General features: G+C 39.9%; 2 protein-coding genes across 2 annotated transcripts; one reads left to right on the top strand and one right to left on the bottom strand.

Annotated features, from left to right (window-relative positions):
• LOC104418320 (LMBR1 domain-containing protein 2 homolog A) lies at positions 1-15,076 on the top strand. Its single transcript, XM_010029629.3, has 14 exons — positions 1-469; positions 4,117-4,190; positions 5,004-5,162; positions 5,678-5,891; positions 6,753-6,839; positions 6,928-7,067; positions 8,245-8,325; positions 8,638-8,702; positions 9,415-9,590; positions 11,922-12,052; positions 12,154-12,235; positions 13,193-13,406; positions 13,629-13,729; positions 14,070-15,076. Exons 1-14 carry the CDS (start codon positions 302-304, stop codon positions 14,571-14,573), a joined length of 2,196 nt encoding a protein of 731 aa, XP_010027931.2. The 5' UTR covers positions 1-301; the 3' UTR covers positions 14,574-15,076.
• Positions 15,077-24,367: 9,291 nt separating this feature from the next.
• On the bottom strand, positions 24,368-24,961 carry LOC120288395. The gene has a single exon (XM_039302349.1). The coding sequence runs from the start codon at positions 24,959-24,961 to the stop codon at positions 24,368-24,370; it is 594 nt and encodes a 197-aa protein (XP_039158283.1).

Genomic DNA, 24,961 nt, shown 5'->3' on the forward strand with positions numbered 1-24,961 from the left:
AACGGTAATCCGCCCGCGGGAGTGTTGGATCCCAATTTCTGGTCAGGAAAGCGGGGCCCACCTCCCCTGACTTCCGTTCTCTCTCTCTCTCCCTTCCTCTCCATCGTCTCCTCCCGCTTCGTCTTGCTCTCGAAGGCTCTTCCGCATCCGCGCACATCGCGACGGCGGCGATCGACCGGCGCTCCTCCTCCTCCTCCGCCTCCTCTGCCGCCGCCGCCGGGGATAGCTCCATCGGCGCCGTATCCGCGCCGCATCAGTCGCAGTAGAGGGAGAGAGCGGGAGAGAGCGGGAGAGGGAGAGGATGTGGGTGTTTTACCTGATCTCGCTGCCCCTGACGGTGGGCATGGTGGTGTTCACGCTGCGGTACTTCGCCGGCCCGGAGGTGCCCCGCTACGTCCTCTTCACCGTCGGCTACGCCTGGTTCTGCTCTCTCTCCATCATCATCCTCGTCCCCGCCGACATCTGGACGGTACGCGCCCTCACGGATTACGCTCCTGCGATCCGATCGTATACATCTCTTCCTTCTCTCTCGCGCGCGCGTGCATGTCCCGTGCTTTGATTCCTGCTCGCCGTAGCTCCGAATCAGGCGAGATTGTTCCTGATTTCAACCGGTTTTTCTGTAGTCGGTTGATTGATGAATGCCGCGTGAACCGCGTTAGGTGTGATATGTGCGCCGATTTTGTTGATGCGCTCGTGAAATTTGAGGAAGGCGAGAGTAGAATCACGCAAAAGCAAGGCCTCAGCTGTGGTAGAAACTAGGTTTTTTTTTTTTTTTTCCAGCTGGTCCTGCGATTCTGTGCATATTCCGGGCTCCATTCGTTCTTATCTGACGTATTATTGTTTATTGCGTTCTTGTTCAGATTAGAGATACGTTTTGGGTTTGGTGCAAATGCTCGCCCATGTTTGAATGGTTAATTAAGTACTTTGAACTGTCAATTATGGAGTATCATTACATTTGTTATGGTTCCGGCTTTGTATTGTGTTACCTCTTAATCTGAAACTGGAGGATCTATCCCTTATCCATTGATTTGCTGACTTTATTGAGTTATTACAGTTAAATTGCCTGTAGCGATTCTTTCATTTGATAAAATCTTGTAGGCCAGGGCATTAGATCCTGGATCTCTGTCCTTTAATATTGGTATTCAAGTTGCCAATCTCAACTTAGGATGCCTTTTTCATCTGGATAGCTGCTCATAGAAACCTGTTATGAGCTGCTAAGGAAGAGAAACCTTAATCCTTAAGAAGGATGGTCCGCTCTAGACCAATGCTTTATCCTTAGGCTCTATCAGGGGGGGTGAATTGTAGGTTTAATTTGCTTAGATTTCTGCTATGTTACAAAAGCGACATATTGCTGGGTTTGAATCTTTTGATGAAATCACAGATGACCTCGGTCCTTTCAAATCATGCAGCTACCCACTTGCCTCGTAACAAATCTACAAATACTTGCTAATTGCTGAGGTGGCTGTCGTGTAACATTTAGTAGCATATGGTTAGTTCACATCTACATAATTTTCCATGCCATCGACATGAAGGATGATTGCTGCTAGCAGCCAAACCAACCGAACTTCATCAATCCTGCCTCAATCTCAAAAATCAGCCAAGTCCAAAGGTAGAAAACCCCAATTGTCCCTACCACCCTTTTTTTTTTATGTGGAACTATTTGTTTCATCAAAATAATGATTGTTCTGAAGAACAATTTCTTCAAAATATCTGTCTCCTTGGCAGTGCCATTTGATTACACCACTTTCTTCTTTGATCTCTCACATTCTAGCCTTGCTGTTAGACTAAATGTGGTTTTGGATAGAAAATGGAGAGCTGATCCTAGGTGGGGATACTCATTGCATCAGTATGATCCACTGGTGCGATGCAAACAATTACTTAAAATAGATGAGAGTTACCCTTTTCTGGTTGTGTCCCTATACCAAAAATCAAATACTGTCACTTGGGAGATTATTTGTGATGTCGCAAGTCATCTATGATGTTGAAATGAAATTCTTAATCTGCATTATATCTCATTCCACTCCTTTAAACAACTTTTGCCTGATGTTGAAATGAAAAGTCAATGACGAAGAATCAAGTTGAGCAGTATAAATCTCATTCAACTCCTTTAAAGTCTCTCTCTTCTGTTCCCTGAGAATGCTCGAGTATGTTTCTTCTTAGTAACACCAGGAAATCTAGGGCCTCTAATTAAATTTTAGTTCCTTGTTTGGTAGTTTTTCTTAAAGCTCCTTTTTATCACTTTTGTTCACACCAAAAGAAATCCCAGACGCTGACGGTTGTGTACCCTCATACGTCATCCATGGATGAAGTAGCAGAGTAGAATTGGCATGGTCTTAATTCTCTAGAAAGAGCACATCAACTAGAATGTGTGTTCTATCTCCTGAAAGCAGCTTTCAAGGTCTCTCTCTTTTTTTTGTTTTTTTTTTATGCCACACATACTATGAGGGAATATAGTTTAGCCTAGTTGTGCCACTGTGTAATCATTGGTGTAAGTTTTAGCCTGTGAGGCAATGTATGCATTGTAATTGGTGGGACTTTGATTTTGAAGTTTCCTATTTGACTGTATTTTGATGTTGATGCATTAATCCCCAGTATTGTACTTTTGTGGTTTTAGCAGGTTAAAAGAATATCTCATATGTTTATCTCATGGGAGTTGACAAGTTTCTTAGGCTTCTTGTGAATTGCTTTTCTGTGGAAATCTAGTACGCTATTTCTGTCATTTACCAGGCTATTTAAACTATTTAGCCATCTCCCTGGCCCAATTTTCCTTTGTGGATACAACTTCGTGTGGAACCGTAAAGTGTGTTTTGCCCCTCTGTTTATGATTGAAAGGGACTATCAAAAAATGTATAGATAAATAGTGATTGGATGAGAAGTGAAATTGGCTCGACTTCAGGTTGATCCTTATACTGGCATAATCCCACCTTAAGGTAGTGATCTCTTTTTAGCTAAATCAAAATGTACCTCCACAAAGAAGGGGACTAAGGTTGCCTCATCGGCACACTTGTGGTGCATTATCCCAACCTGGGGAGTTTTTGTACCCATTATTTAGTTAAGAGAGACATGGGCCCCTGGGAGTTCTCTTACCTAATTTTTAGCTTAAGTAGACGTGGAGGGTCTAACAATGTCACATGCTGATATCACTCAAGTGCATGTTTGGGTTTTCTAATAGAGAAAGAAGCAAAGCAACCATTCAATGCTATATACTGTTAATTTGTCCACTGGCTGATAGGTTCATTAATGAGAGAATTAACTTATGTTATAGAAAAAATTATCAACAATGAAGTCTAGCAATTTCGAAAGATGATTTGCTTCCCCCAATGATGATATTTTGGGCCAAATTCGATAGAAATTGACTGCAAATGTTATGAAGTTTAGCATCTTTAAATTGATTAGGATAGTAAACGGGTCATTTAACAGACATCCACAGCCAACCATAAAGTATATTGATTTATTCATATACTTCTAATCTTTAGGCTGCATCTTAGATTAAGATATTACTGATCATATAGATTGTTTAATTCTCCTAGTCATGTATGAGAATGATGAATATAGAAAGTTTCCGAATATAAGCCCATGCAGTGCATGATCATGCAACTAGTGCTTTTGATGATTAGAACTTTATCTCTACTTCAATCTAGAGTCTCATTCCTCCTGTTTTTCATAATCTTGCAAGTATGCTCCATACTGAATTCATTTGGTGTTATTACTTTGGATCTATATCATTTCATACAAACATCGATATGTACCTTTTAATCTCATTATTTTGCTTCCTCATTGCAATATGGCTGCCGAATATTCTGGGTCTGAGGGAAGAGTGTGTTTCCATGAATGCCTGGTATGGATTTTCAGTCGCTTGTGACTGATCAGGCCTCTAGTTCACTTCAGTTGAGATGTTTCAAAGCTGTAGGTATCGTGTGTTGATTATCAAGCAGATTATGAAAGGATCCTTTCTGTTTGAGGGAATCTTGTTTTTATGCTTTTGTATTAGCTACTAGAATGATGGTAGGTCGGATGTACATATCACAGTTCCATCTACAATAATTCGTAAACATGGTATTTTGATTGACATTGACTTGTATCCCTGAAATGCAAGTATTGTTCTTGCCCATTCAGACGATGCATCTCGGCGGTGGGGGCATTTCATTCTTCTGGAGCTGGTCATACTGGAGTACATTTTTACTGACTTGGTATGTCGATGTAACTTATCAGAATGGAAAAAATTTATGTTTGCGCTAATAAATTTTGCCATCCATTTCAAGAATCTCCCTGAAAAAGTGTCGGTAGTCTAAAATTTTGGACTTCTAAGTTTTATGATCAATTCCTGATTTGCTGCATCCTCAAAGTCAACTGTGTCTGTGTTTTCAAATTTGGAAATCTTCCTTAGGATTGCTTGGCATTTTGCGTCTGCGAAACCCATGCCTTGAATTACTGGAGAAACATTTCAGCTGCATGAACAATGATGCCCCTTAGTTGATCTGGTTTTAGGAAATGTTGTACATACTTTGAGATGAGATTGGAAAACTTCACTTTCGCCTTTTCCCCTTTTATTTTGACTGAACTGAATTGTATGTGAGTTTGAATTTTGCTTATGATTTTCTTATCTACCCATAGTTTTATTTGATGCAGGGATTCAAGTTCTACTTCTTGAGTGTTTATTGCTGTGATTTTGCATGTGTTAATTCAGTTGGCTCTCAGTTGATTAGAAACTGATAGCCTGGTTGGATATAGTTTCATTTTTAGGATTATTAGCTCTAAAACATTCTGGTAGACCTTGGTCCTGGGAAAGTTTTATTATTCAGCTTCCATTAATCTCGTGCACTGGATCGGCTTTCTTCTTCTAGTGTCCCCTTGTTCATAGCTTTGTAGTCTCTGGCTTCATCTAAGCATATCAGAAGCACCAACAAAAGCTCCAATGCAGACTGGCATCATTTTTGTAGAGATATAGATGCTTGTTACCTTAATGTTGAATTTAAAACCAGTATCATTTTTTTTCTATGCAGGGCTGTAGCTCCTCTAATTCAGGGGTTTGAAGATGCTGGAGATTTTACTGTGAAGGAAAGATTTAAGACTAGCATACACATGAACTTAGTCTTTTACCTAATTGTTGGGTCCATTGGCCTGATTGGCCTTATTCTTCTCATCATGATCGAAAAGCATTGGTAAGTTTGTTCCTTTCAAGCAATACCCATTAGGTGTGAATGATGTCCATTTAATTCGATTCGCTCTAGCCATTGTACTATAGAGAATGTTTATCCCTCGTGATAGTCAGGAATAACTTATAGAGAATGCCTTTTTAAGTGATTGAAATCGGTTGTAGGTATTTGTGATTGCTTCATTAGTTAATGTAAGGTAGGTGCATGGCCTGCAGAAGTGAGTAAAGTAGTCATAGGTATTTAGTGATTGCTTGGAATTGCTGAAGTGCTTGAGCAATATGACTGGAATATATATTGGGAGTTTATATTTAGTTGCAGGTGAAAAAATTCAATCTTGTGCTGGAACCGAGTGTTTTATATTTTTTGCGTAGTATGACTGTTCCTTTTTTGTGATTTAGTCTTGCTATAGCAGTTTGTTGATGCTTCTCTTTGTTTTTTCCATCTTTAAGTGTGTCCCTGATGTATAGTTGTGATAATTTCAGCAAATTTACGTTCTTATGTCCTGTTTAATTTTATGACAGGAGGGGTAATATCCTTGGTTTAGCAATGGCCTGTTCAAACACTTTTGGGCTTGTGACAGGGGCTTTTCTTCTTGGTTTCGGCTTAAGTGAAATACCCAAAAGTATTTGGAGAAATGCAGACTGGACCACCCGCCAAAAAGTTCTCTCTCATAAAGTAGCTAAAATGGCTGTTAAACTTGATGATGCTCACCAAGAACTCTCTAATGCCATAGTAGTGAGTGCTTTCTATTTTCTAGTCTCAGAGGCCATTAATGGAATTCTTCTACATTGTCAATATTTTCTGTTGGTGAATGATTTACTTTTGAACTCATTGCTTCATATCAATTTTGTTCTGTTAAGGATTTTTTTTTTTTTGGTCACTTTTATTTTTTATTCTTTCTTTTTCTAATTTTGGCTCTAGTAGTTGGGTCACGTAGTGTTTTCAAGAATGTTATAGGCTGCTAGTGAAGCATGCATTTTTTGATCTTGTACCATCGACATTCTTCTTGTGGTTAAATCAAGAGCATTTTCATCTTTTACCTACTCTCTCTTCAGCTTCTTCATACAAATCCACCAACCGAATTAAGCACGGGGTGTCTGGTACCGGTTCAGACAGATATGCCTCCCTTTGCAGTGGCTTTTATGGGTAGAACCAACTTTAGTTTGATTAACTGGTTTTTGCAGCCAACATCAACCGATTCGGCCACTTTGAATTCTCTCCAGTGGTTGTTTAATTAGGATCTTCATATCAACCATCAGATCCTTCTTCTTTGAAGTCTTGCAAAGCTGCACTATTTTTTTTTTTTTTTTTTTTTTTTAAAGTAACTTCAGTTCATCTCATTGGGAGGGTGGAAGGAGATGTGGCAAAGCTAGGTCATTAATCTAGCCATTTATTCACTAAATTTTTTACAAGATATTTAAATAGAAGAATCGGTTGATAAGAAAGGAAAGTCTTTTGATGTGATGACTGTATCAGCTGTGAGCAACCCTGATGATTTTTCCGGGAAACTAATTGCCTGCAGCATGTTCTTAGTTGATAGAGTATATATATTGCGAATCCTCTAGTTTATTGATATATATATATGTTGTTTTATAGGTAGCTCAAGCTACTTCCAATCAGATGTCAAAACGTGATCCTTTGAGGCCTTACATGAATGTTATTGATGATATGCTAAATCAAATGGTAACTTTCCCAAAAATCAGATGTTCTAGGACCACTACCTAATGCAGCCTTGTTTTTGAGCAATTTGATTTTTGTTTCTCTTATGCAGTTTAGAGAAGACCCATCATTTAAACCACAGGGTGGAAGATTAGGAGAAAATGATATGGACTATGATACAGATGAGAAGTCAATGGCAACCCTTAGGCGTCATCTGAGGGGAGCTCGAGAGGAGTATTATCGCTATAAAAGGTAACCAGGAGCATGTAATTTACGTTTTCTATTTTTGGAGTATTTTCGCAGCTTTTGGTGCTTGGGGTCTTCTTTATTCTTCCCTGCTTTTGTAACCAAGTATTTCTTGTCTGATCAAAACTATCGCTATTAGCTTTCCATTCGACTTTAGAATAAATCAAAATATGTTTTGTTCCTTTAAATGGTTATTTCCTATGCGATGTTGACGTGCTTGCAAGTCAACTTCCAAGCATGGCACATAATAACAGTCGTAGGCAAATTCAGAAGTCATAAATCATTGCTTTAGGGAATGGGCTATAGCCATGTCAAATGAGCCTAGACTTCTAGAAAAGAAACTGGTTCCTGACAAGATCAGCAGGTGGTTTATGAACTTCAAACGAACAAATCAAAGATCTATTGGCGACCTTGCCATAGGGTGTAGTGCTATCTCATCCAGCTAAGGTGGACCAACGTCCAACGTTTGTACTTGTAAATAGCAATCATCAAAAAAATTAACTCGACTAAATTAAATAGGCCACAAGTCATCAATCAAGTTGCCATAGCCTATTTAGTTAAGTAGGTCAGATAGGGTAATTATGAGTTACATGTTGATGTTTCAAGTCAAAAGGAACTCATTTATAAACCATGTCAAGTAGGTTGACATAATTTTGACTCATTTATAAACCACGTCAAGTAGGTTGACATAATTTTGACAGTCACCATTAACGCAAATTCCAACCTCCTCCATGTGGTGTAGATATTGTCATCCTTGAGGTTTTATGATTTGTAGAATATCTGTTTGGAGAAGCTGAAATTACCAGCACAATAATTCAACTCTCCTAAAATCGTCTGACTCAATGAAGAAGAGAAGAATTTGGATAATTTGGGATAAGTAAAAAGAAAGTCAGATAAGGGGATTATCCAGGAACGAGTTCTTCCACCAGCTTGGAATGATTGTCAAACCTGTATTTTACCCTGAGTTGTAAAGCTAACGAATGCCTTTATGATTGGGTTGCTTTGATACTTTTCAGTGTTTGACATGTTGGATATACTCTGAATGATTTTGTCTGCTACTTTGCACATCCAAATTGGTAAATGGGGATCACTTTTGAGTTCCTCTAGGCTTCTGCTGAACGGTGTGTCATGAAATCTCATCACTGTATCTGATGCTAGTACTTTGTCACTTTTAATGTTGCAGTGAATATTTGACTTATGTCTTGGAGGCGCTTGAACTAGAAGATGTGATAAAAAACTATGAACGCCGAGATGCCACTGGATGGTAATTTTCCAGCTTTACTTTTTTCTCCTTTTGAATTAGATCAATGCTTTTCCTTTTGTATAGAAAGTAGCTAAATAAGATGGGATTTCCATTTTCTCTCTCTCTCTCTCTCTCTGGTGGCATAATTCTTCTTTAAAGATGTAAATCATTAAAAACTACTTGTGCTCGTAAGGTGCGTGTTAAATTTGCAGAGATGAAGAAGTGAATTTCTAGAATTGTTAGTTTAAATCCAAATATCTACTCATGTGGGGCAAATTCAGAGGACTATGGAAAGTTCCATTTGCTCACGTTTATCTGCTTTGTGTAACTCAGGAAGTTCATCTCAAGCCTCAGACCTGCACGAACTGGAAAATTGGGGGCATTCTTGGATACTATGGGTAATTTTACTTCTCTTCTTCTAATCCATTGGAGTCGAATTCTCAGATTAATTGTTTAGTCTTGTTAAGACATTAGAAGATGTTAGTTTTTTTATGCTTGAATATTGTCAATCTCAGAACTTGGACTAAAACAAAACAGAACTTTTGAATTTATTTTTGCTGAAAGTAATTGTAGACTGAGTTCTTAATTCAACCTTTCGGTCGGTATAGTATATATTATATATGTTTACATGAAGCACATTTAATATTTGACCTCTTGTGTGCCAGTAAGCTAAATATGAAAAATCAGCTGTATCTGGCATCATAGAAGGAATTTCCATTATTTTTGGGCTTTACCACTTGGAGCCTTTTTATTGTTTCTGATGGTTAGCAGTAGAGTATTGAGATCGTGTTTTGGTAGGGGACGTATCGTGGAATAAATTTACTTATAAGAGCTTGAGCACTGTTGGCATATGTTTGATTTCTGTGCGTGTAGTTGTTCATGTGCCTAAACTTAAGGGGGCACTTGTTTTCGGTCAAATTTTTATGAAATGCAATGTCAATCTAAGTTACACGCTGGGTTTATCATGTTAGTTTACTTTGCCATGGGGATCAGGTGATGCATCCCTTCAGTTGGGGGAAACAAGTACATGAACTCATTCAATTATTTCCTTTCTTAACAATAAGTTTGACTTATTTTATAATTCATTTTGCTTATTTTGATATTTTGCAGCATTTATCTGGCGTTGCATTTTGAGAAAGCAGCTTGAGAAAGTCTTTGCCATCTTGCTTGGGATCATGTCAGCTGCAATTCTTTTAGCAGAGGCAACTTTGCTTCCTAGGAATGTTGATCTCTCTCTCTTCTCAATCCTTATAAATTCTGTTGGGAAGCAAGAGTTGCTTGTGCAGGTGGATTATTTTCTCGACTTAATCGATCTCTTATCAAAAAGTATTTCCTTTAAATCACTGTCCCATTTGCAGGCTTCTCACTACCAAAGCTTATATATAGGACCTGTTTTAAAATCTAATTAAACACTGAAAACTAGAATATGCGACTCTTATAAAACATGAGAATAAGTACAGAAAATTCAATTGCTAAATTTCAACATGACTGGCAGAATTCTAATCTTCAGGCAATGTTTTAACACTGAATGAATTAAGTAATTCCTTAACTCTCGTACCAATTGGTGAAGGAACTGCGGTTTTCTGCCTCTTGCTGTAGGTAGGTCACCTCCTGGTTTAAGTCCTCTGCTGTTATGAGATCATAGTTTTGTTAGGAGAGTTATGATGTAAAAATTAAGCGAATCTTTCTTCATTTGTCACATGTAGTGAAACTTTTATTGAACTAAGTCTGTCAAAACACTTAATTGAGTTATTAAAGAGGACCCAATGGAAGGGGTTAATTCATTCAATCCAAAAAATTTAATACCATGTAAACTGTTATCAAGTAATTGCTAAAACCTTCCAAATATACCTGCAGTTTTGTGCCTAGTTAAAAACCAATAACATTCAGTTTCAACTTTTAGCTATTTAAGCACTTAAAGTTACTAACACTTAGAAGTCAATGCCGAAATCTGCAATACTCGTATTTTCAGTTTTATTGGACAAACCCTATGTTTCTTATAGTGTGCTAGTGGGCTACCTGTATCAGAACTTATGTGCCATCTGAAATTTTAGTAAGATAGTAGGTTTTCCACTTTCAGACGCATTAATTTGTCATAATTTCATTAGACAAAGCTGACCTGTAAATAGGTGCGAGGACCATTTGTCACCACCTATCATCTAAAGTATTAAACTTGGCCTCTGAGCCTACCCATGCTCTGGGTTAACATGACAAAAATTGTTAATGACAGTTGATTCCCATATAGGCAGCAAATCTATGCAAAATGGATCAACTCAGTGCATTATGCATGGCATTCTCTGGTATACTGATTGAAATAATAGCTGTTCTTTAGTGTGGTTAAACCTTACAGCATGAATGGCTTAGTGGAATGGCTGGAGTGATAATTAAATGTCCTGAAACTGTAATTAGGATTTCTGTAATTGACCCTTTAGTAACACTCCTTACTCGTCGCATCACAAAATCATGTTCTTCCTGCATTGGGACTCATAATAGAGTTCTCTCTTCCCCTTTGCTACATGAAGATCATCACGGCTCAATGTAGATGGTCCTTTTGAAAAATGATGCTGTGGCATGGTCATCATGCAATTGCCTGGGTTGTTTATTTGAAGGCACAAGTTGGAAACTGGATAATATTTGTAGTAGTAGTGCTCTAAGGAATAAGTCTTAAGATCAATTAAAGGGTTATATATCTGTTTCTCCTTTAATGCCCTTTAAGTAGTCAATTTTCTATCTATAGTTGATCAAGCCAATGAAACTGTCTGAAATATTTCCATGCTGCAGTTATTTTGATGAGTTAATTAAATTCCTTCTCATGTATCCTTTCTAAAGTCGGTGTAGGGGAATCACTGAGCCATAATCAAATTTTCTATTTCTCTTGCGCTTTCCTCCAGTCCTCCATTGCCTCTATGACTGCTGAATCAATGCCCATTTATCTTCTGGTCCAATTTCTAGAGACCTGACTACAGTGGCTGTAAGAGAATTCATAGGAGAGGCTTTTTGACCCCTCCATTTCCCTACAAGGACTTATCCATAGCTGAATTTCTTACTCAAGCTACCATTGGAGCTACTCCTTCTGGTCTGAATTCTTCCTAGTCATAACTTACAAGGCTGCTTTGCATCCTTCATGCAGGTGGCTTGCTCATAGTAATACTTCATTGTTCATACATTACATCGGTCAATTTTAGAAAGACCATCTTTATTGCCCCAATATCCTTTACATTTCCATGACGAGCACTGTATGACTTCTCACAAATTCATTAAGATTCAATTCGGAGCTGCATCATTCATGGCATGGAAAGTTGAGGGAGTTTTCCCATTGACAGATGAGGACTGCGCTAGCACTTTCACAGTGTCAGCTAGTCTTTCATGGAAGGTTAAAAGAAAAGGCTGACTTAAGTTTGGTCCATTTTTAGCATTTATTTTGGAAAGAAGTGGTTAAATAAATGTGGAAAGGTTTGGAATAGGATCTTTTCCCGAAACCGATGCTCCATTTTCTAATTTACATAATATGTAGATTTGGTAGGGTTGTTGGACACTTCATTTTAATTATGGCTGTTGTATATTGCTGCTGACCAGTACTGAGTTGACTGATAATGTTTGTTAACCCCCTTTCTTAGGTTGTTGCTTTTATTCCTCTGATGTATATGTGCATTTGCACATATTATTCGTTGCTCAAAATTGGAATGCTGATGTTCTACTCATTAACACCAAGGCAGACGAGTTCAGTTAACTTGCTTATGATATGCTCGTAAGTCTTAAACTGCTATTCTGTGTCATGAGTGAATTTTTTAGTTCATTTCTTCCTTATAGAAGTAAAAGTTGATTCAGATATGCTTTGATGTTGCACAGGATGGTGGCTCGATATGCGCCTCCAATTTCATACAACTTTCTCAATCTTATTCAACTCAAGGCCAAGACAGTCTTTGAGCAGGTGATCTCCATTTTAACATTCTGCATGCTGGCATTTACGAGCGTCTCTTAGTGGAGAACTTGAATTCAGTTGTGCTGTGGTGTGTTTAGTTTTAAGACTCAATATGTGGTTGCTGACTGCTTTTGTTGAGTAATGAGACCTAGCTACAGTACTATCTCACCGCTCCATCTACTAAACAGATGGCCCATTTGGTCTGTTGAAATGATTTGACCTGCGACCATATTATTAGTCTCAGTGTCGTTCTATGACCCTCCAAATTAGTGCATGCCTTTACCGCTTTTCGAGTGAATTATCCTTGTAATGTAAACCTTTTTGTATCTTTTCCAAGTTGTTTATTGCTTTTTGCATGAAATGGTACTGATCATGTTGTTGCCTTTGGAATTTGACATGGATATGATATTCATCTGATTTGACGTTGTTCTGATGCTTTTGTTCTGGAGTGTTGGCCATTTGCTGTGCTAATAGAGACAACTTTTCCCCTCTGTATTATAAATTAAGGATACAAAAGTGGTGGCAATGTTTCCTGAGAAGAAGGGGTTTTTGGTAGAGTTTACTTGTCTAGGCTCTGCTAAATGAGCATACCTATATTTTGGTCAGTATGTGGTTTGCTCAAGAAAAGGTAGGAGCGAAAAAGATTGTGTTGAAGTAAAAGTTGGAGTGGTTGGCGTGAAGATGAAATGACGGTTCACTTAAGGTGGTTTGACATGTGAAAAGAGGACATCCTTTTGCTCTGTTGAGGTGATCTAATTGGTGCAACGCTGGTTACTCCGAGAGAAAGACCTTGAAAGATGCTGGATGGCTTGGATTTTTGAGTGAAAAAGTTTAAGGCTTGGTCTTGATGGTAGTTGTTGATGTATTGCGTAGCCATTCAATGCATGCTATAACATCCTGTGCAGGCATATAGTAGACAATCCTCCAATTGACTTTTGGAATTGATGTTTCTATATCTAATTGCAGCGGATGGGCGACATTGATGAAGCTTTGCCACCGGTTGGGAAAGGATTTAACAGAATATATCCTCTTTTTATGGTCATTTATACAATCCTGGTGGCAAGCAACTTCTTCGACCGAATGATTAATTTCTTTGGCAGCTGGAAGAGATTTAGGTTTCAAACAGAGGCAGATGATACAGATGGGTTCGACCCATCAGGACTGATCATCCTTCAAAGAGGTAAGCATATGCTGAATAGTAATTAATCAGAGAGATACTATACTGAGGGCCATCAGCCTATGCTCCTCAAACGATAGCCAAAAAAAAAAAATCCATTACATAGAAGTTCTTGATAAATCTCTGTTTCCTGTATAGAAGTTGTTTGGACTTAAATGTCGCTATCTTTTGCTTGTGTGTCAAACTAATACCTGTAAATATGTCCGTTTTTCTCTTAACTTGTAGAACGAGCTTGGCTAGAAGAAGGTCGGAAAGTTGGTGAGCATGTTATCCCGCTGGCAAGGACTTTTAATGGCACAGATGTTGAGTCTGCTAGCTATAGCAAAGTACGTTAATTTTTTTTTTTTTTTTTTTTTACTTCAGAAAGCAGAAGCATTCTCTCCTTTATTCTTCCCCTACCTTCTCTGAGCTTTTTCTTTATTAAAAAAAAAAAAATGGAGTCAAATGTACAAAGTTGAATATGGAAAACTCATCCACAGACTGCGGTTCCCCAAAAAAAAATAAAAACAAAACAAAACGTTTATGCTGTCGTGAAGGGGCTCGGGAGAATCTTAGGAGGCTGTCCATTAGAAACATTTCTCCTCAATTGGTTACTGAAAAATTGTCAAAGATTTCCATCAACAACTACTACTTTAATGAGTCTTTTTGAACGACGAAACATTTCAGGACACAATTGCTGTTGAGATGAAGTCAGCAAGTTCAATTCATGAAACTGCCAAGGAAAGTTTGTCCAGGTCTGCAAGAGAAGATGGTCACAGATACGGAACAAGCAGAGAAGCCATGAGCAACAAGTACGCTGCGATAAGAGAACAGAGCAGACAACAATCCAAAGCAAATCCTCCAGAAAAGGACATCACCTCTGCTAAAGTATCCTTACTTGGTGATGGTAAGTCTCAGTCCGGTATCTCATCTGGCGAGCCATCTTCCGGAATAGCAGCGAAATGGCAGTCTATGAAGACGGGTTTCCAGAGTTTCAAGGCGAATATGGGAGCAAGAAGATTTATCCCATTGCGTGAGGCTCAGGAAAGCAGCACGTTGGCACGCGATTCTTCACACGAGTCTCTTGATGAGATATTCCAGAGACTGAAGCGTCCATCCTTGGAGCATGGGAACCAAAGCGACGAGGATGAAGATGGGTCGGAAATCAGCATTTCACGGCCCGGTAGATAATACACAGATCTTTTTTTCTAATGTAGATTTACCGAGAATACCATGTTTTCTCTGGGGATTAAATCCCTAGATGTACAGGAATTGGGAAGAGCGCATGCCCGTCTCACTAATTTCTCGGACAATCAAATTCCTCTGGTATAGGTTCGTTAGGTTCTTCTGTCATATTTGTTTGAAAATATAGTTATTGTCCACAGAAAAGTTGGATGCCGGAAGGCGCGAGAGCAAGCATCGGGGTGTATGTAGCAAATGGAAGAAATGAGAAGATGATCAGACATGGTCTTTGGAAGTCCATTGTGATATCAAATTGTACGACAGCCTTCTGTATTTGCTTCCTCTTCGCCTAATCGATGTTCTCGTTAGAATTTTGTTTGACAATTTGTGCAACATGTTTAACTCTCCAATCTCGGAATTGATATTTTCAAAGGTCTTGTTAATAAGTTTCTTCGTGGAAGTCCGAACACATTAATGGTATGTAATAAAGAAAGATTGTCATTTTTAATGCACTGATTGCATACGCCACTAGAGAAAAGGTGCATTGTGATTTGTGATTGACAGAAAATCCATTTCTTACGTCGTCATCAATAAAATGGAGCTTTTTCTTCACGTAAGTGCTTTTTAGATAGAAAAAGTGCTTTTTTAGATCGAAATGACGTGTTTATTACGGTGTTAACTATGCATTTTATGAAAGTTGAGTTGAAAGTTCAAGAAAAGGACATATATTATTAGGTAAAGTTTAAGAAAAGAATATATATTATAAGTTGAGGAAAGTCGAGATTCCGAAAATTTAACTAAGATTTTATGTCAGATTCAAGATTGAGATGAGGATGCCTAAGCCCTACCCCTTCTTTGTCCCTCTCTTGAGAGAGTCAAAAACAAGGACCCTTGATTTGTCAAGTTTCGAACTTTTTTGCCCCAAATTTCAAACTTGCACGCCACTCCGGAACATCAAGCTCCCCTTAAGTCCACGGAAAGAAATTTTGCTTAAATCAGCTCCAATTTTTGTTTCCTTCTAGTCAAGTAGCCCGGTCGAGCCGGGTCAATACAATGTCGGATTTGAACACAACTCAACTCGACTAGACTTGCTCAATTGAGATTCGAAACTCAACCTGACCTTGATAAGTACTAAAAAAACTTGGGTTCAAGATTAACTCGATGGCGATAGAGCTTCTTCGTGAACTTGGACATCTCCACTATCAAATTACGCAAGAGTTAGATAAGTAATTCTATCAGCATATGTTTTTGTTCAATATTATGAATCATTCTGAAAAGGAAAATGTAAATAAAAACTCAATCAGAGCCCGAGTTTGACCCCGACAAAAGACATGAGCTCAAGCCTGGCTCGTAATTTGGCGAGTCTAATATCAAATGATCAAAAGAAAGCAAAAAAAGAAAAAGAAAAATCGAATGATCGTCGAGAGGAGCCCGAGTTGCTCGCGGAGAAGCTTGATCCGGTCTCTCACCTTTGAGACAAAAGGCACGCACGGATAATACAGAGAAAAATACCTTAAAAATTGTATTAGAAGTACCAACGATGCAGCTGTCCGTATGCTACCACGTGTAAAATTCGAATCTAGGCCCCCCCAAAAAAAAAAAAAAAAAAAAAAAAAAAGAACCAACTATTCATACGATCGATCGGCGATCGACAGCTTCTTCCCATTTATTACATGCTTAAAAGACCTCCTTCGGCGGCGGCCGCGGGCGGCGGAGGAAAACCGACCCTTCCTCCTTCCGGCTCCGCCCTCCTCCCTTCAGGAGCAGCAGCCTCCGCCAGAACCCACTCTTCTTCTCCGGCACCACCGCGATCGATCTGCTCTTCCTCAGCCCCCAGTCGCCGCCGCGGTCGCGGTCGCGCTCCCGATCCCGATCCCGATCCCGATCCCCCCGCCCCCGCCCCCGCCCCCGCCCCCGCCGACGCTCACCGCGAGGAACACGGACCCGATCGCGTCCGACGCGTTCCTGCGGTGTCGGCGCCCCCTCCGCCGCCGCCGCGGTGGTTGTGCCGCGGGGGCGAGTGGTAGAAGGAGGAGGACGCGGAGGAGAAGCGCCGCGAGGAGGAGGAGGAGGAGTAGTCGAGGGAGGCGGCCGAGGCGTGGAAGGTCGCCGAGGAGAAGGAGGCGCCGACGCCGGTCGCCGTCGTCTCGGAGGCGGCGAAGAGCTGGGACAGCCGCTCCCGGAGGCACGACGAGCACACGCCGGGGAGCTTCTCCTGGTTCGGATGACGCGCGCACTCCGAGCCTGCGTCCGAGCCGCCCATGTTCGTTCTGCTTCGGCACGAGTTCTCCTCCGGTTCTGATTCTGGTTACGACTCGTGCGCAGGGAATGAAGGGAGACCGACCGCGGGGGCTCGGTTTATATATGGGCGGGGATGGGCTTGGCTCGGCTCGGCTTGGCGGCTTCCTCGAAGGTTCTCGGAGGGCAGTCTCGTCTTTTCATAAGCGCGGAAAAAAAATATCGGGTGGTGTTACGTCAACACTTTTGCCGTTAAGTCATCCCCAAACCGTACGGTCACGGGGAGGAGTAATCGGATGCGATTGGAGGCAATCGCTTGGTGTGCCAGCGATTAATTTAGCCAAAAAAAAAAAAAAAAAAAAATTTTATTCGCAAAAAACGAGGCGATAAATTATAGGGTTAACATTATGAAAAACTTCAAATTAACACATTTGTGACCACCAACCCCAAATTGAACATCTAAGACCAATTGACCTTTTATTAATTTTCTTTAATTATACCGGTAAATTATTATGTTAGATCACACAAGATAATTGACAGGCATAACAGTTTGAGAATTAATTTGTGATTTTTTGTGATATAATTTTAATTTAATTGAAATTAATATAAATTAAATTTATCATAAATACATTAGTTTAGAGGAATTTAATTATTAAAAAATTAATTTAAGATAAATTTGTTACAGTTATATCAATTTGAAATTTTTAATAGTCAAAAAATTAATTTTGAGTAAATTTGTTACAATTGTTAAATTTGTTACAATTATACTAGTTTGGATATTTTTCGTGAGAAATATCTTTATATGTAAAGCTATATTGGATCGCGAAATGATTCATTTTGGTGGATTAGTGGTTGCCAAATTGTTTCACCACGTCATGATGTGATGTTGATTGAGTTCAAAGCGTGGTAAAACAAAATTTAATTGTGCCATAAAAATTTCAACCATGATAAGGTGGAATTACGAACGGGAGGAATAGGGGGGTGAGCCGAAATATAAGTTGCGCTTAGGTACGACCCTATGCTCTCCACGCCCTCTGCCCATTTTCTTATGTGATCATTGCACCTCACGGGTACATAAGTACAACCTAACATTAACTAATGATGAGGAACATCATCAACTTCTCTTAAAGTTCAATGCATGACAACCAAACGTTGGGTGGTTAGTGACGTGTTACGAGACCGATCCCACGAGTGGAAAAAAAAAATGGAGTTATGTTAATAATATTAAAAATAGTATGTAGAAATATATATATATATATATATATATATATATATATATATATATATATGAAGTCGATCAACGAATTGTTTTGTTATGATTTGGTTAACTTAGCAAACCAAAATCTAATGGGAATTTATCGTGTAATTTAATTTAGGAAAAATGTCACAAATGGTCAAACTCAATATGCATTGTCATCACTTGCTTTTTGATTTGTTCAATCTAGCCTTTGAATTTTAACTTAATATATAATATTATTTATGAATTTATAATTTATTCAATATAATCATTATATTTTTTTGTGCATATTTAAGGACAACATTGTATTTTTCATATAATGCATTGATCAAATTAAATATTTATACCCGTCTTGTGATGGACAAGTTGGTTAGGGCGCACGTTGGCCACACGACAACAAGAGTTTGATTCTCCTCATCGTTACGTTGCACGACTTAACTGGGGTGTCATGGGAAGTGAATCTCCACGCTAGTGCCTCAAATTTACGTCATTAGTTGTATGACGATTTTCGAGTTACCAAAAAAAATTAAATATTTATGGATGGTGAAATTCAGAAATCGAACAAATTTTAAGTAGATGAATGTCGATATCGTTTGTGTTGTTTTTCCTTTCGTCCGCTTCATGGACACCTGTCAATCATTTTCGATTTCTAACGACCCGGTCGCATATAATAATCGTATCGTACGAGGAGAAATTGGCAAACACGAAGGACGGCGTGCCTTCACGGAATTTCCGACCAAAGGAAATTTTCCGCAGGGCACGTCCAAAAATCAAAAACGATTTCCACGTGGCACAGCATTCCGCCGCGGGACTTCGGATTGATTGACGGCTCTGACGCGGGCAAGTACGAACCGGGGCGGGGCCCACCCCGGGCGTGCGGAAGTCGTAGGATGTTACGTGGCTGGCGGGCCAGTCGTCGCAATCAAAGGTCAAGACCGAGGGAGGCTCTTCTATCATCTTTCAATCATTTAAAAAAAAAAAAAAATCATTTTCTTTTTTCTTTTTTTTTTCTGTACATGGCTGGCGCACGTGGGGCGGGGGCGGTGACGTCACGGTGCCCCCGGTCTCGAGCCACGTGGAAGGGGGCGACCGCACGTGGGGACCTGATTGCGTGTACCCATCGCCGTCCAGTCGCGATCATTGGCGCCCTCGGACGCGCGTGCGATCTTTTTCTACCCGTTCACACGTGCGGCGGTCGGCTGGCCGTACGACATCCTCGGAGATCCATACGCGGGGGCGGAAGGTTTCGTGGGGAGTCGGTTCCCCTTCCCGACCTCGGTCGACATCCTCGGGCCTCGCCACGCCATGCGTTGTTTCCATGCGCTTTTCACCTTTTTGTCGATTTACGCAAGGGGCGAGGAACGAGGCCCTCCCTTAGATCTGGTTGGAGATTGCATTAGAATAATTAAATGTTTAATTACGACTTTATGTGACGATTTGAGTTTTTCAAACGATTAAAATTTTACATAATATAAAAAATGAAAACCTTGAATTTAAATTTTTTTATACCCTGTTTACCTCTTTAATTAAATTATATATTTTTTATGCTTAGTGAACCCGCGTACCGTATCAACACGGACAACTCGACATGCTCGGGATAACAGGGGGTAAACCTTAGGGCGACGCTAGCGGAGGACCCACCACCTCGACATCGCACTTAAGATCCCGTGCGGCCAGCGGGATTCGAACTCCTCTCCTCTGACAAAGGATTATGGAAGCACTCACCATATCTTTAATTAAATATATTCATATTTAATATTAGATAAAAAGACTAGCTTTCATCTATTAACAACTTAAGTTTTTTAGAACAATTGCTAGTGATCTTATAAAATCTTACAGATCGAAGATTCGGATAGAATTGTTAGCTTTCTTAATCGCTTTCTCGGCCGGCTAAAGGAAGAATCGAGCCGGTGCCCGATTCCTCGGAGCTTCCGAACGTGCGATAAATCGTTCGCTATGAGCTATGTCCGAGCAACGCATTGAGCATAAGGGTGCAGTTAGACCTACGGAAACACGTATGGGTTTAGGTAAAGGATCTCTCGAATAGTGGGTAGCTATTGTTAAACCAAGTCAAAAACACAGGTCTCCACAAAGTCATAAGACCATGTATGGGGGCTAACGCCTGCCCAGTGCCGGAAGGTCAAGGAAGTTGGTGACCTCCTTGTTGGTAAGTGAGGGGCATCACCATGACGAGCTTGTTTCCTCCTTTCTCCTTAGTTTTCTTTCTTTTGCAATTTCTATCTTTAGATCATGAAAAATATTTTGTTTTGTTTTCCATACGTATGTATATATATATTTTTTTAAATTACCAGATAGGGTTTTGTTAAACACTACAAAGTTGTGGCTAGGGATTTTATTTTATTTTGGGGGGTTGTTGAAATTACTAGGGAGTTCAATTACACAAATTAAGGGGAGCCTGAGGTAGGGTTGGTAATGCTGAACATGACCAATTTCTACGACAATAATACAATACGAGATAAAATCCGAATTCAACATGATATGATATACCATAATTTTATATGGTGAAATGAATTGACACATGAGTACAAATACAAAGAGACGGAGAGAAATCGCACATAGATACTCATTAATCTTTTCCACTTAGATTAAAAGAGCACGGTAATATTGCAAGAATGCCATCAAAGCGAATACCTTACAAATATACAAGAAATATCTCACATACTCCCTCTGAAGCTGGAGCCTATATATCATATTTGCCCCAATAGTACAAATGCATCTGACTCTAGGGCTGCTAAAGTGACCTGTTTTAGGCCTAAATAAGCAAACCACGAAGGTGTATGAACTGGTTTCTTAAAAGAAAATATAAGGTAATTTTGTCGAATCAACCCCAATAATAAAAGCGAACTCGCAATGTAAACCGCGAACATGAAAGAGTTCAGAAAAAAGAGAAACTGCGAGGGAGATTTATAGATGCACGGCTTGGATTTGCTTTCTTCCAACTCTAGCAGCCCAATTAGGCCGGATTCTCACATCCACGCGCAGACGTCGGTGAAGTGTGCACGTCTCTGTGTGTCCCCTGATTCCCAATGTGGGCTTTTTATTATTTCTCAACGGACCAAGGCCCAAGGAATAAGCCCAGGCCCATCGAAATCCCTCTCTCTCTCTCTCTCTCTCTCTCTTTTCTCTCTCTCTCTCTTATGTTGAACTCACAAGTTACCAAGTATGAAATTGACATTGACCTTATCCCACTCTTCACCTTCTCTCTTTCCTAATTTCCCTGTGGTGGCTGCTGCGGCAATAACTCGTTTCTCCCTTCTCCTATTTTTAATTCATCTTAATTGATTCATATTCTTTTTCCATTTCTAAATTACAAAAGACATTTGCTTTGTTTTCAATACATATATATATATATATATATATATATATATATATATATTTTAAATTACCACATTGAATCTTGTTAAACACAACAAACTTATTTTATTTCATTTCCATACTCGATTTGAAAAATAGTATATTGTTCTGAATATAAAATTGTTATAAGGATTTGAATCAAAAAAGCTATAAAAAAAAAAAAAAAGGTTGCTATAATGACAGGCAATGGAGGTCCCCATCTTGCTTATTTTATTTCATTTTCATCATAATTGTGTTAAAAGATGGGTCTGCGTCAAACCCATTACAAATATTTTTTATTGGTCTTTGTTTCTTCAAACTCATTTTAACCCATTCAAACACCCGCACGACAAACCCATTTTGCCACCTCCACCTAAATCGAAACTCCGTAAGTCGAAAAGGAGTCGAATTGCAATGCTAACGATAGTTCCTGAACAAACCGAGGCTCTAATACAAAATACACTATACTGAGTGAGAAATGCAAAACTTACATATAATATTCGAAGTGAAAAATGAAAAGAGTATATACAGTTCAAAACTTGCCTAGAAATCAGTTGGGCGGCTTGAGATTTTCGAATGTTATTGATTGCAATCAAAGCATTGACTAATTTACACTTGGTAAATGACCTTCATGAGGTGCAACTATGTATTTCTCTAAGTACAATTACAATTACAATTATTCAACCAAAAAGGCACTCAAAAGGTACGAAATGTAATCGAGCCCTAAGCTTCTTCTCTTTTTTTTTTTTTTTGTGGTATAATCAAGGTTGAAATTTTACACTAAATATAATCAAACCCTAAACTTTCAAAAATTAATACAATCAAATTCTAAATTAATTAACTGAATAGAGGACTGCAAATTTAAAAATTGCAATGCAGGTAGTAATTTTCTCTCCTGTTTCCACGTAAAAATACATAATATTTAATTTTTTAAAATAATTATGTTTAAATTAGATATCTACAAGCCAAAACCAGTCCTATACTAGCGATCACTAGGGCGATGGCCAAAGCCACCATCCACGCCATGGAAGTGCCTCGCTTCTCCTCCTCCTCCTCGGAATCTCCCTCCTCTGCCGATCCGCCGCACCCCTCGCGGCGGCGGCAAAGAAGCTCCCCATCCGGTCACCGTCTCGTCTTCGACTTCAGCACCGCCACTTCGAGCTTGAGCACCCGAACCCACCGCCGGTACGCCGACGACCTGTGTTAGACTTGCTTCTGGATTACAAATGTATTTGGCTATAGGGCCACTTAGTGACCTGTGTTAGGCCCAAATAAGCAAACCACGGAGGTGGATGAATTGATTTTTTTTCCTCAAGAAAAATGAGCTAATTTTGGGGAACCAACTCCGATAAAAATTCTGCTTCTATGCGCGAAGCAAACTAGCAATGTAAAGAGCGAACATTAAAGAATCTGGGAAAAGAGAGATTGCAAAGAGAGATTTATAGAAGCACGGCTTGGATTTGCTTACTTCTTCCAACTCTAGAAACCCAGTTAGGCCAGGATTGTCTCATCACGAGCACATGTTGGTGGAGCGCACGTCTATGTGTGTGTTTCATGGTTCCCAATATGGGCTTTTAATTGTTTCTCAACGGATCAAGGCCCAAGGAATAAGCCCAGGCCCATAGAAATCAATCCCCCTCCCGGGGCGGTCGGCGGGGTCTCTCTCTCATTCATATTAAAACTCACAAGTTACCGAATATGAAATTGACATTGATCTTATCCAACTCTTCACCTTCTCTCTTTCCTAATCTCCCTTTGGAATTTTACAAATCTTCCCTCCTTCCTTCTTCCCCACTTCTTGATCCTCATTGGGGAAGGGCGTTATAACAAGTGACCATGGCATTTCTTCTTAAATTTCATTGGAAAAGCTCAAGAAACGTGTTGGTCAAAATGATAGAAGTTAATGCTCATGTCACTGGCACATGGGTTTGCATATGGTAGAATAAACAACACCACAAGTCGGAACAACCTCTTGGAATCATCGCTCATAAATATTGCTCTCCAGAAAATCACTTGCAACTCCCGTAAAAAAGGTGGATCTTGAGTATGACTAAACCAATTAAATGAGTAGTTTGCGTGGATTGAAAATAGATCTAATTTAAATAGACCCATTTAACTCATATCAACCTCTTTTTAAGTGATACAATTTTAATAACCCTTACTCAATTTGAAAAACAACATGCTGTTTCAAATAAAAATTGCGGTAAGGAAAAAAAAATTGCGATAATGAAGGGCCCCGGAGTTCCCCATCTTACTTGTTTTACTTCATTTTCATTGCAATTGTGTTAAAGATGGGTCCACGTCAAGCCCATTCATGAATTCTTTTTAATTGATCTTTGTTTCTTCAAACTCATTTTAAACTATTCATAAAATTGGAGCGACCCCAATTAAACTTCGCACAACAATCCCATTTTGCCACCTCTACCCAAAACCGTAACTTGACATGTTGAAAAGGAAACAAATTGCAATACCAATGGTAGCTCTTGAACAAATCGAGACTCCGATACAAAATCACACCATACCAAGTGAGAAATGCAAACTTATATTGTATCCGAAGTGAAAAGTGAAAAGTATATACATTTCAAAACTTATCTAGAAATTAATTGGGCACCGTGAGGTTTTCGAATATTGTTGATTGCAATCAAATTATTAACTAATTTACACTTAATAAATGACCTTCATGAGGTGCAACTATATATTTCTCTAAGTACAATTATAATTATTCAACCAAAAAGCACTCAAAAGGTACTAAATGTAATCGAGCCCTAAGCTTTATTTATTTTTTCATGGTATAATCATGTTCGATTTTTTACACTAAATACAATTAAATCCTAAACTTTCAAATTAAAACAATCAAATTCTAAATTACTTACTGAAAAATTGCCATTCATAGAGGACTGCCAATTTAAAAATTGCAATGCAGGTAGTAATTTTCTCTTGGAGTTTCCATGTAAAAATTTGAAAATAATTATGTTTAAATTAGATATCTACAAGCCAAAGCGAATCCTATGCCAGCAATCCCCAGGGGAATGGCCAAAGCCACCATCCACGCCATGGAAGCGCCTCGCTCCTCCTCCTCCTCCTCGTCGGAATCTCCCTCCTCCGCCGATCCGCCGCACCTCTCGCGGCGGCGGCGGAGGAGCTCACCGTCCGGCCGCCGTCTCGTCTTCGACTTCAGCGCCGCCACCTCGAGCTCGAGCACCCGCACCCACCGCCGGTACGCCGACGACCTCGCGGCCTCCCCGATCAAGGCCCGCGCGACCGCGTCCCGCTCGGCCGCCGCCGCCGCGCCCCGCTTCTCCGCCTCCCTCGCCCGCGTCTGCGACAGCCGCAGCGCCCTGAGCAGCTCCACCTCCCCGCCGCCGCCGCCGCCGCCCGCCGCGGGGTAAGATCGGAGGCGCCGCTTCTCGTCCCCGAGCCCCACGAGCGCCGGCAACGCCGCCGGATCGTCGATGCCGGGGAAGAGCTTCTGCGGGGGAGGGAGGTCGCAGTTGCGGATGAGCTCGAAGGGGGAGACGAGTCGCGAGATGGAGTGGCGATCGCGATCGCGATCCTCCTCCTCCTCCAT

This window comes from Eucalyptus grandis, chromosome 9 (assembly GCF_016545825.1).
Source record: "Eucalyptus grandis isolate ANBG69807.140 chromosome 9, ASM1654582v1, whole genome shotgun sequence".
In the NCBI taxonomy this organism is placed as follows: domain Eukaryota; kingdom Viridiplantae; phylum Streptophyta; class Magnoliopsida; order Myrtales; family Myrtaceae; genus Eucalyptus; species Eucalyptus grandis.